This window comes from Poecilia reticulata, chromosome 3 (assembly GCF_904066995.2).
Source record: "Poecilia reticulata chromosome 3, P_reticulata-male-v2, whole genome shotgun sequence".
NCBI lineage: Eukaryota > Metazoa > Chordata > Actinopteri > Cyprinodontiformes > Poeciliidae > Poecilia > Poecilia reticulata.
The window spans coordinates 35876928-35889834 of NC_088832.1; the positions used below are offsets into that span (position 1 = coordinate 35876928).

Here is a 12907-nt window from a genome sequence, read left to right on the forward strand (position 1 = left end):
TGAATAGGTTCAAAATTTTACTGCAATTAAATTTTTAAATTTTTTTTACAGTTCCAAGGCGGAACCTTTGTATTCTGTGTTTCTAGTCCAGCCGTATTTCTGACGCACGGCTACATCCGCTAACAGAAGCAATGAAGCCGCTTTTCTCGGTTCATTTCTGCTCCTAAGCGATCTGACCAGACGCTGGAAAACATTGTTATTGTGTTGCCTATCGGAAGCTATGCTAGCCTAAAGTAGCATCTCAATGCTAACATGTTGCTAATGCTAATGTTAGCATCCACATGTGTAAAGAAGCTCCATGTGAAGGATCAGAACCTGAAACTGTGGAAAGATGATTTTAACAGATTATAAACTAAATATCTTCATTATTGAGCTCTTGTGTCTATTTAATAATAATAATAAATGCTGTTTTAATTAAAAATGTTGCTTATTTTGGAGATTAAAATCTGATTAATTTCTTGAAATGAATTAGATTTGTATAAATATTCATTAGTTTTATAATCTGTCTCTGTTTGGGCTCCACGTCTGAAATATGAGAAAAATGATCAGTTTCTTAAAAAACATAAAGCCAAAAACAGTTAATCATAGATTTAATGAAGCTTTTAACAACATTTGTCAGAAACATTCTAGCTTTAGAGATTTGTTGCTACATGAACACAGAACATGTTAAACTGTACAATCCTGAGTGAAGAAACTGGAGTAGCTTCCGGTCCAATCAGCATCGAGACGTTTTTAAAAATGAAGGTCAAACATCTTCATTTCTCCAGAAAGCAAACGTCACTTCCAGCCGAAAAACCGTCCTTCATGTTCATGATGATGATGATGATATGTCTTCATCATCCGGTCACAGCTTAAACATCTCTACGCGTCTGTCCCACCAGCAGAAAGCTGCTCATCTAGCCGCCGCAGCTCTACGTCAGGCAGCAGGTCAATGTTTTAGTACTTTATGGAAAGCCATTTAGCATTTAATAATAGTTAAAACTATGCTGTGTTGAGTAAACTATAAGTTCACAAGTTATTAAAATACAAGATTTTATATTCATTACAGGAAGTTATACTGGAGCATTTCCTCCTGTTTTCCTCTCCACTGTCGCCGCATGCTTGGATTCCTCAGGCAGGAAAACCATCAGCTGGAACAATAAACTCAACCGTCCTGCATGTTAAATCACAACGTATTTCTGGTTTTTATTATATTCCGGCTTCGTTCTTCCATATTTATCTAATTATTTAGATTAAAATGACATTTAAAACCCAAGCAGAAGCTGCAGGGATGTCACAGTTACTGTGAGAAAGTATTCACACCCACCTGACGCCTGGAGGTTCCTCCTGCTGCTGCAGCACTACTGAGGGTGAACTTTGACCCCGTCTGCTTCACTGAATTGATTTAATTCAGACACACTTTCCAGCAGGAACCAGCCAGGTTTATGATTGGCGGTTAATCCATTCAGATTTATCTAGGGGTGTGATTACTTTTCCACATAGTGACGGGCTGGAGAAGAAAACTTCTCATCTTCTGCTAACCAGAAGGAACCTGGGCGTGGTGAACACCGAATACGGAGAAACTCTTGTCCGCCTAGTCCGGTCCGGTCTGGTTCGGTCCGGTCCAGTCCGGTCCCGGAACATAAGCGCTTCATTTGTCTTCATAACATCTCCAGAACTTTGCTTAACTCTGGTGGCCACACCTCTGCTAATACGCTTAGCGTTTTAGCTAATGTTTAGCATTATCAGTGCCACATGGTATCAATCTGTGTTGATATAGCATGTTAGCATTAGCTTATGCTAAACTCTGTTAATAAAGAGTGTTAGCATTAGCTTATGCTAAACTCTGTTAATATAGAGCGTTAGCATTAGCTTATGCTAAACTTTGTGTTGATATAGAATGATAGCATTAGCTTCTGCTAAACTTTGTGTTGATATAGACTGTTAGCATTAGCTTCTGCTAATGCTAACAGAGCATTAACGCTCTGTTAGCATTAACAGAGCGTTAATGCTAACGCTCTGTTAATATAGAGCGTTAGCATTAGCTTCTGCTAAACTCCATTAATATAGAGCGTTAGCATTAGCTTCTGCTGAACTATCCGCTAATGTAGCACGTTGCCGTTATTATCTAGAAGGTGAAGAATGAGTCTGGAGTGTTTTCCGACATGTCGAGCCTCCAGCGAAGTTTTCCACAGTCCCTGAAGTTGATGTTGCCGTTGTGGGCGGAGTCAGAGGAATAAAACAAACACTTTCCACCAGAAGACTGCGGCTTCCCTTAGCTGCTGCACATGCTAACCTGACATGTTTACTACACATGTGCAGTAAAGCTGTTGGGCAAACACTGCAGCAATAAGCCAGTGATACTTTTAGTTAAAATGATGCTTCGCTCACCTCAGCATGCTGGATGCTTTACACTAAAAGGGAAACTGGTAGCAGGACCTGGTTTATGATTAATTTGGCTAATATTCACCTGACCACTTGGGGGCGCTCACAGAGTATTGTTATTTTATTCAGTGAATTCCTCAATGTGTCATAAAATCAAAACCTGACTGATTTTTTATCAGATATCCCGTCCTGACACAGCACGACCTGGTGGCCATTTTGAATGAAACACACGGACCCAAACCTCTGGGTCTGGTCGGGTTAAATGAAGGTCAGTGAGCAGAAGACCTGAAACTGTTTTGCTTTTTCTTATATTTATGATCAGCAGTGGGCACACTTATGCTAACCTGCTAATGCACTAATAGTTAATTTTTTGTACAGTGTTTTAGCTTTTTTGCTAACTTTGAAAGGGCTTAACTTCCTCTAAATATTTTTTTCATATAAAATCTATAGACCTGATTTACTTGAGTAAAGTTTGACATTTGAGTTGAAGTTTTGGTTGTCGGCTCTTCTGAATTCTTCTGGTAGGTTAGACGCTTATATATGCTCTTATTTTGAAGGCTGCAGCCCAGTTTCCTCTCCTCACATTTTCTTTTTATTTTAAAGAAACTACTGAGCGAGAAGGAAGTGGCAATGACACGTGGTGGATGCGGTCAAGGTTGAATTTAGTGCTTAGCATTAGTTTCCACTAACCATCATGTTGGTGTAGCATGCTAGCGTTAGCGTAACTAACGTTTATGGTTAGTGTTGTGGATTAGCGCTGCTAACCTTTTAGCTAGCGGTGCCCACCACTAAGGTTTGCTTTTGTCAACGTTAATAAGCTGGGTGTTGCTGTGTGGCGCTGTAGGGGCGTGGCCTTCATGGTTGTCACGGTAACGCCGTGGGTTAGAGGTCGGAGGAGGTGAACTGATGGATCGCAGCAGCGCATCAACAATATTCCATAAAACATCCAAACATTTTATCAGACATAGATCAGATCCGCAGCGCCACCTTCTGGACAAACATCTGGATATTAATGCAGAACATTACTATAATGTTCTGGCTCCAGAGGAGTTTGGGTCACGTGACCAGGTAAGGTCTCTGCTGATTGGACAGAACACAGGCGGATTTAAAATCCCTCCTGCTGGGTGGAGCAGGGAGGATCATGGGAAACATCAGAGGGCTGAGCTGGTCTCTGACTCACCAGGCTCATACGGTTTCATACAGCAGCACGCCGTTGAAGACGGTGAGCGGCTCCACGGAGTGGGGCAGCCTCCCCCTCACCAGGTCTACGCACACCGTGTCGCCGCGCTGCAGCGGCAGCACCAGGCTGAACACGGCCAGCGAGCCGCTGACGACCTTTGACTCGGCCACCGGCTTGGCCTCCAGGTCTTCGGGCTGGTACCCGCCCGAGTCCACCCGGGCCACGCTGTAGTTGGACTTGGCCAGAACCGCTTCGACCTTCTCATTCTTGTGGCCCGTCAGGACGGCGCTGAAGTAGTAGTGTCCGTCCACCGGGGCGGTGAAAACACCTGAGGAGGACGGGTTTACCTGTCAGAGCTCACAGCGTCCGGCTGGACCAGAACCAGCAGAACCCGCTCACCTGTCGCCGGGTTGTAGAAGTTGCCCTCGTTGACGAAGACCTTGTTAAAGACGACGGTTCCCGGCGTTTCCTTCAGGGCGGTGAGGCCTGCAGAGAACGACAGCCTGGGTCTGTGAGCGTCCACACCTGGAAGACCTGAGGACAAGAAGAGCCAGGTGAGGCAGCCTGGACCGGCTGCAGCCAATCAGAGGCAGCCTGGACCGGCTGCAGCCAATCAGAGGCAGCCTGGACCGGCTGCAGCCAATCAGAGGCAGCCTGGACCGGCTGCAGCCAATCAGAGGCAGCCTGGGCTGGCTGCGGCCAATCAGAGGCAACCTGGACCGGCTGCGGCCAATCAGAGGCAGCCTGGACCGGCTGTGGCCAATCAGAGGCAGAATGGACCGGCTGCGGCCAATCAGAGGCAGCCTGGACTGGCTGCGGCCAATCAGAGGCAGCCTGGACTGGCTGCGGCCAATCAGAGGCAGAATGGGCCGGCTGCGGCCAATCAGAGGCAGCCTGGACCGGCTGCGGCCAATCAGAGGCAGCCTGGACCGGCTGCGGCCAATCAGAGGCAGCCTGGACTGGCTGCGGCCAATCAGAGGCAGAATGGGCCGGCTGCGGCCAATCAGAGGCAGCCTGGGCCGGCTGCGGCCAATCAGAGGCCTGCAGGACGTACCTGGTTCACCTTTAGGACCTGAAAAAAACCAGGAAAATCAGTGGTTAGAGATTTTAATTTGCCGCGTTGCCTCTCCAGCTTTCATCGCTGCTTCCAAATGTAACAATTACCTTTAAAACTTTTAAAATTTACCGAGTTATATTCTAATGATTTCAAATATTCTGCTCATCTTAACCCTGATCAAATGTAACATTGAGCCCATTACCAGTGGTGAGCACATTTCCACTTAGCTGCTAATAGCAGCTAATAACAAAGCTAGCATTTTTGCTAACTTTGAAGCTAATTTTATTTTCTTGTCTTTTTAAGTTGAATAAATTCAGCATCTGTTTTGGAGTTTAACTCAATCTGAAGTTCATTATATGAAATAAAAACAATAAAATCAGGAAATTATGTTTTTGGTTGCGGATGTTTGGAACAGTGAATAAAATGTAAATAAAGTTAATTTATTTCTGTATCACTAGTCACATTTTTCTATTACACATTAAACTGCAGCAAGTTTAAAGTTTTTTCCATAAAATGTTTCCCACATCTTTTCACAATGTTCTTGTATAACAACCATAATCCCAAAAGGTTGAAGCTAGCATTTAGCATTAGCTTCTGCTAAACAGCATTTTGATGCGTCAGATTAGCGTTAGCGTCCCTAAAGTTCATGGCTAGCGGTTTAGCGCAGCCAGCAGTGTGTTTTAAAGGGAAAACAAAAACAGCTGAGAAAAAACCTCAGAGATTAAAAATGTTTTCACACCTGAATAAAAACTAAGAGCGATGCCAGATTTATTTTAGAGCTGCAGGAATGAAGTTTCCCACCTGGAAATCCTCGGGAGCCGGCGTCTCCTTTCAGCCCAGGAGGTCCGGGGGGCCCCCGGGGGCCCGGCAGCCCCATCAGGCCTTTCTCTCCTGGAGGCCCTGGAAGGCCTGAGGGAAGAAGTTTGATAAATAATGAAACATTTTTAAAAACTGCATTTCAGAAAGATTTTTAGCTGCATGGATCTGATTGTTTGACAAACAGTTAATTTTATTTCAGATCATAAATAAAACTGAAGCTTCTGTTAGTTTGGTGGCAGTTAAAACCTGGGAGTTTACGGCAAGCAAATGTATCATTTAATAGGAGAGGATGCTTAAAGAAACTTCAGGCTTTTTAGGAAACAAATCAACATTAATTTGAAAAGAAATCGTTCGTCTCATCCGGGATGAACCATTCAAACATTTCATGTCTCTGCTTTTCAGAGACATGAAAAAGCAGAGACATGTCCCCCAATGCCCGCCCATGTCCCCCAATGCCCGCCCATGTCCCCCATGCCCCCCAATGCCCGCCCATGTCCCCCAATGTCCCCCAATGCCCGCCCATGTCCCCCATGTCCCCCAATGCCCGCCCATGTCCCCCAATGCCCGCCAATGCCCCCCATGTCCCCTAATGCCCGCCAATGCCCCCCGATGCCCGCCCATGTCCCCCAATGCCCCCCAATGCCCGCCAATGCCCCCCAATGCCCACCCATGTCCCCCATGTCCCCCAATGCCCGCCCATGTCCCCCAATGCCCGCCCATGTCCCCCAATGCCCGCCCATGTCCCCCAATGTCCCCCAATGCCGCCCAATGATCGTACATGCCCGCCCATGTCCCCCAATGTCCCCCAATACCCACCCATGCCCCCCCATGGGTGGGTATTGGGGGCCATTAGGGGACATTAGGGGACATTAGGGGACAGTGCCCGCCCACAGAGTCAGCTCTGCCCCCCCGGGGCTGCCTCCGTTTCTCCTGGGAGCTGATCGCTCCTCTCCAGGTTTCCATAGCAACCGCAACCGTGGTAACTCAGAGTGCTCACACCGAGCGTCCAGCAGGGGGCAGCAGCTGACTGCAGGAGACCAGAACCACCTGACCCAGGAAGCAGAAGAAATGAGCTCACCAGTCTGCAGCTCCTTCTGGACCTGGGCCAGGCTGGAGTTCAGGCTCTTCACCCGGCTCTGGACCCGGTCCTGGTTCTTCTGGACAGCGTCCAGGACTCCTCCGTGTCGGATGAGGGACTGGTTCAGGCCGGAAACGTGGCTCCACAAACCCGACACGTGGTGATTCAGGCCTGCGGACAGAACCCAGCGACGCGTTACAGTCCGACCCGACGGCTCCGGGATCAGGAGGACCCGTCCCGCAGATCCCAAAGCAAACGCTGCTTGGATGAGGGCCGGCTGAATAAACTGCAACTATCAAAAACTCAACAGTCACCAAGCAAGCAGCAGGGCCGGTCCAGTGCTGCCCGGGGCCCGGGGCAGCCCAGGGAACCGGGGAACCGGACCGGGGTTTAATGAGCCAGTGGTTGTAAACTCAAATATCAAACTCAGCACCAGACTGTTGCTATGGTAACCATAGCAACATGAACTATTAAACAATAACCCTGCCAGCTCCTTAAAATCTTAAATTAAAATAAACAATTTAAAGTATTTTCATTTATCTACACTGAAAGCATTAAGTCCAAATTAACAGCGTTGATATTCTGAATAAATAAACGTTAAAACTCCAGATGAGTCTGTGTTAAAATGTCAGCATCCTGGGGCCTAAAGCTGCTGCTGAGTTCATTTATGCCTGGGGCCGGCTCTGGATGGGGCCGGCTCTGCATGGGGCCGGCTCTGCATGGGGCCGGCTCTGGATGGGGCCGGCTCTGGATGGGGCCGGCTCTGCATGGGGCCGGCATGGGGCCAGCATGGGGGTCTGAAGTGGGAGTCAACAGAAAGGTGGATAATATTCATTTTACTTGTAAGTTTGTGGTTTGTTGGAGCAATATTTAACATTTTTAAACAGAAACTGGGCGGCCCCCTGGTGGACGGTCCAGGCGCTGCACTGCCGGACTCAGCAGGTTTTCTGAGAGAAACCCTGAACCTCGTCATTCCTTAATGGGCAAACATCAGAAACAGGAAGCTTGGAGCGTCACTTCCTCTTGGTAAAACATGGCCGATGTTTGCAAGGATGTGAATCAGATTTTAACGCAGCTCAAAATGTTCCTGGGTTCGGAGAAATCTGGATTGTTCTACTTAAAGGCACAGACGTCTTCATCAGAGTGAAGCCTGACCTTCTTTGACCTTGGAGATGGAGTCGGAGACGCCGTCCAGCCTGGCGCAGATTCCCTCCAGCTTGGACAGCCTCTTCTCCAGCCCGTCTCCGGAGCGCCGGCAGTCGCCCATCTCTGCCACCAGCATGCTCTCGAGGCGCCGGACGTCCCGGTCCGTCCGGCCCAGCCGCTCCTGGCTCCTCTGGACGTGCTCCGTCACTTCCTGCTGGATCTTGTCCAGCTCAGAGATGATCTTGTCCTTGGTGTTTCCTGCAGGAGGTCAGAGGGAGACGTGAAGCTGGTGCGGGTGGCGGCGGCGGCGGCGGTGGCTGCGGCGCGGCGGCGGCGCGGCTCACCCAGGTCGGTGATGACGCTGCCGTGTTTCTGCACGCTGTGCTCCAGGCCCCTCAGCGTGTCATTGATGGAGCCGAAGGTGAAGAGGATGTCGCTGAGCTCGCCCTGCAGCGTCTTCAGCTGGTTGCTGCTGAAGGACCCTCCGATCACGCTGTGGCCGTCTAAAGGCTTCTCTGCGTCCAGACCCGGCCCGAAGCCGGTGGAACCGTCACCTGCTGGGCGCAAACGTTGATTTATTCGATGTTCACACCTGATCACTTACATGTTGATCTGATTCATCTGGGAGGTTCAGAGACACAGACGCCATCTTTCCCCTGGGCGGCGCTACGAAATCATCAAACAGGAACTATTTCTCCATTTTTAGTTATATCTTTAAATTGTTTAGTTTATTATTGTTTATTTTCTAGTTGATTTATCGTTAGACTTTCTGTTTAATTTGTTATTTAGAATAAGTTTTTTGGTTAGTAATTGACTTAGTTAATTTCAGGGTGGGATGTGGGTGTTTCACGGTATAAACAGGTGGGTCTCAGGTAGCTTAAGAGGCACCTGGTGGTCACCAGGTGTTTTACCAGTCAGAGATCAGGTGCAGCAATCAGAGCAGGACAATCCTGTGGAGCCTGTAAACTTTTGCATTTTGACTTTTGATCCTTTTGTGCTGCATAAACCAGAATCCACGGTGCATCAGGTGACCTTTTGTTTTGATCACTTTTGAGTTTTTAGATTTTTGAATTTAAGTTTTGGGAACAAATAGTCTCTACAAAATGTCAGAAAAAGAGAAGTTGCTTCCAAACCAACGGTGGTGGACACAGCTAGCTAAAAAGCTAGCTGCGCTAACCCTAAAGCATAGACTTTAGCCCGGCTAATGCTAAAGGGCTAAAGCATTAGCCGGTTCCTCAGTGGACCTTCCAGCAGCTGCAGAACTACAGGCTGGTTCTACACCACCCGGTTCTACACCACCTAGTTCTACACCACCCGGTTCTACACCACCGGGTTCTACACCACCGGGTTCTGACTAGAACCGGGAGGGTGGAGACACCAGCTGGTTCTACACCACCTAGTTCTACATAACCTAGTTCTACATCACCCGGTTCTATACCACCTGGTTCTACACCACCTGGTTCTGCACCACCTAGTTCTACACCACCTATTTCTACATCACCCGGTTCTACACCACCTAGTTCTACACCACCTGGTTCTGACTAGAACCGGGAGGGTGGAGACACCAGCTGGTTCTACAAAACCAGGTTCTACACCACCGGGTTCTACACCACCCGGTTCTACACCACCTGGTTCTACACCACCTAGTTCTACACCACCTGGTTCTGACTAGAACCGGGAGGGTGGAGACACCAGCTGGTTCTACAAAACCAGGTTCTACACCACCGGGTTCTACACCACCTGGTTCTACACCACCTGGTTCTACACCACCTAGTTCTACACCACCTGGTTCTACACCACCTAGTTCTACACCACCTGGTTCTACACCACCTGGTTCTACACCACCTGGTTCTACACCACCTAGTTCTACACCACCTAGTTCTACACCACCTGGTTCTACACCACCTAGTTCTACACCACCTGGTTCTACACCACCTGGTTCTACACCACCTGGTTCTACACCACCTGGTTCTACACCACCTAGTTCTACACCACCTGGTTCTACACCACCTAGTTCTACACCACCTGGTTCTACACCACCTAGTTCTACACCACCTAGTTCTACACCACCGGGTTCTGACTAGAACCGGGAGGGTGGAGACACCAGCTGGTTCTACAAAACCCGGTTCTACATCACCTGGTTCTACATCACCTGGTTCTACACCACCTATTTCTACATCACGCCGTTCTACACCACCTAGTTCTACATCACCTAGTTCTACATCACCCAGTTCTATACCACCAGGTTCTACACCACCAGGTTCTACACCACCAGGTTCTACTCCACCTAGTTCTACATCACCAGGTTCTACACCACCTGGATCTACACCACCTATTTCTACATCACGCCGTTCTACACCACCTAGTTCTACATCACCTAGTTCTACATCACCCAGTTCTATACCACCTAGTTCTACACCACCTGGTTCTACACCACCCGGTTCTACTCCACCTAGTTCTACACCACCCGTTCTCAGAGATCAGACTTCAGCAGCACCTTAAAGTTCTGCTGTTTCTGTTTCCACCTTCCTGACCACTCAGGTCTTCTGGTTCTGGTTCTGGTTCTGCTCTGCATCCCCAGAACCAAACCTGGAGAAGTAGCATTCAGCTTCTATTCACCACAGATCTGGAACAAACTTCCAGAAAATTGAAAAACAGCTGACGTTATCCGACCAGAACCAGAGCAGGAACCTGTAGCCGGGATAATTGTAGTGATGAAGAGCCTGATGAAGGACGGCCTGACCTGTGAAGGAGTCGGTCCGGTTCCGGTCCCGGTCCCGGTTCCGGTCCCGCAGCGCTCCGAGCATCTCCGGACCTCGTCTCGCAGTGAGCGGACGTCGTCCTGCAGCGGCGAGCAGACCCGGCTGCAGCCGCCGCCCTCCGAGTCCAGCCGGGTCTGGATGGAGCCCACGCGGTTCTCCAGGTTCTGCAGCGCCTGCTGCATGGCGCTCAGGTTCTGGGACCGGTTCTGGAGGTTCTGCAGCTCCACCTCCACGCGGCTGCACAGGTCACAGTCCTGACCCAGCATCTCCACCTCCATCACGATGCGGTTGAAGTTCTCGCCGTTGTCACCGGTCAGCGACTTGATCGCCCGAACGTCGTGGCTCAGGTCCAGAACCTGGACAGACCGTTTGGACCGCATCAGCCAATCACAGCTCAGGATTACATCATCAACACAGAACCAGCATCAGCAGCAGAGGACCTACAGCTGGAACCATATATTTACACACAGGATGATTATTACTGCACTGTCTGACGTTTCATCAGAACCGAATTATCCTGCTTCTGCAACGGAGCATCACGACCAGAACCAGAACCAGAACCAGAACCAGAGGTCTCACTGTTTTTAAATGACGAGAATTAAATCAAAATGTTTTTTTGAACAAGGACACAATTTTACCAGAACAAAGTCATAAAATCACCAGAAAAATGTATTTTACTGATGAAAATCTTTGATAGTTTCAGGATCCGACCCGAGCGACTCGGTCCGGCTGGTTCTACGTTTCATTTCAAGGTTCTGATAACAATCTGATGTGTTAAAAGACGAAATATTAACTCAACATTCCTCATTTTAATTTCATGAAGTTAAAATTAAAGATAAAGGTAATTTTATTTTATAGCAGTTTCAGCAACAAGGCAACACAAAGACAGGAATTACAGGAAATTCCAACAAAATAACAAACCAGAGAACAAGATAAGAAAAAGCCAATAATGTTGATCCAGCGTAATAACTAATGCTCCTGTTCAGAGTTGGCAGATCAGAAAGAATAATCTGGTTCCAGATGCTGTAATTGAGTCTCTGCATCCAGTGAGTTTCTAAATATCAGCTACAGACTGACGAATCTAATTACTAATTATCAAAAGTTTATTCTCATGTTTTATGATGTTTTTCTTGTAGTATTACGATGTTATTGTCATAACATGTAAGCCTGTTTCTGAGAGGAAGGTTTTCCCAGATCTGCACCGACTGCAGTTTCTGGCCGATCTTTTAAAAAGCCAATTTACCGATTCCGATTTTGGCCGATATGTTTTTTATCTGAAATGTTGCTCAATATATCAGGAAAGTGCTGAATTGGCACCAATGGGTGACGGTTGTTAGACAACCTGGTCTGTCAGTCAAACCTCTGACAGGAGACAGGAAAAGCGCAGTGGTTGATTTCTGGGCCATCGGTGGATAAGATCGATAAAAATCGTCCGATCACTGATCTCCCAATGCTAAGGAAATGGGCTGGCCGATAAATCGTGTTTTCCTACAAGCTGAGAAGTTTTCCCTGGAGCTGAAGCTAGTGGGAAACGTGTTGTGTTTCCATGGGCTCAGGTCTCAGCTGCAGTTCTGCTGGTGTCGGTAAATCAAACCGGGTTTTGGAGAAGGTGTAGCGCTGAACTCACCCGGTCATGCAGAGAGTCTCCAGACACCGACAGGTCTTCAGTCGCGTGTTGAAGTGTCGAATCTGACCCTCGTTGGCCACAACTCTCCACTCCAGAGATTTCTTGGTTGTGTTTTCTCTGCCGCCAGATAAACCTCCACCTGTTCCTCCACCTGTTCCAGCGCTTCCTGCTCCACCTGTCCTGTGAAACCTTCCCCAGTGTCTCCGCCTCCTTCTTCTCCTTTACTCCACCTGCTCCAGAAGCCCCTCCCCCACCTGTGCAGTGGCACTCCTCCACCCTCCTCCTCGTCTCGGCCGTTTGGTTCTCCAGCGCTGACAGTCTCCTGTCCTGCTCCAGCAGGTTGCGCTGCAGCTGCTCCACCTCCAGCTCCACGTCTTCGATCCTGAAGGTGCGGTCGTCGAAGCGGTGTGAGAACGCCGTCCGCAGGTCGTCCAGCTCTCTCTGGACAAACTCCCTCAGGTCGGCCTCCAGGTGAGAGCAGACCTGCAGAACGCTGCTGTTGATGCGGAGCTCAAAGTCCTTCAGAAGATTCAACCGAACATCGGTCAAACCATCGCCTCCTCCACTGGCCCCGCCTCCTCCACTGGCCCCACCTCCTCCACTGGTTCCGCCTCCTCCACTGGTTCCGCCTCCTCCACTGGTTCCGCCTCCTCCACTGGTTCCGCCTCCTCCACTGGCTCCGCCTCCTCCACTGGGCCCGCCTCCTCCACTGGCCCCGCCTCCTCCACTGGTTCCGCCTCCTCCACTGGTTCCGCCTCCTCCACTGGTTCCGCCTCCTCCACTGGGCCCACCTCCTCCACTGGGCCCACCTCCTCCACTGGTTCCGCCTCCTCCACTGGGCCCACCTCCTCCACTGGGCCCACCTCCTCCACTG

General features: G+C 49.1%; 1 protein-coding gene across 1 annotated transcript in view; it reads right to left on the reverse strand.

Moving 5' to 3' along the window:
- Positions 1-573: 573 nt before the first annotated feature.
- The window catches only part of emilin1b (elastin microfibril interfacer 1b), a 16593-nt gene continuing 4259 nt past the window's right edge, over positions 574-12907 (reverse strand). Inside the window, 13 exon segments of the mRNA XM_081604887.1 lie at positions 574-3872; positions 3944-4078; positions 4599-4616; positions 5403-5510; positions 6499-6669; positions 7654-7902; positions 7989-8201; positions 10388-10403; positions 10406-10762; positions 12034-12071; positions 12074-12211; positions 12214-12258; positions 12261-12904. Coding sequence (XP_081461013.1) covers positions 3550-3872; positions 3944-4078; positions 4599-4616; positions 5403-5510; positions 6499-6669; positions 7654-7902; positions 7989-8201; positions 10388-10403; positions 10406-10762; positions 12034-12071; positions 12074-12211; positions 12214-12258; positions 12261-12904 — 2455 coding nt within the window. The 3' untranslated portion in view covers positions 574-3549.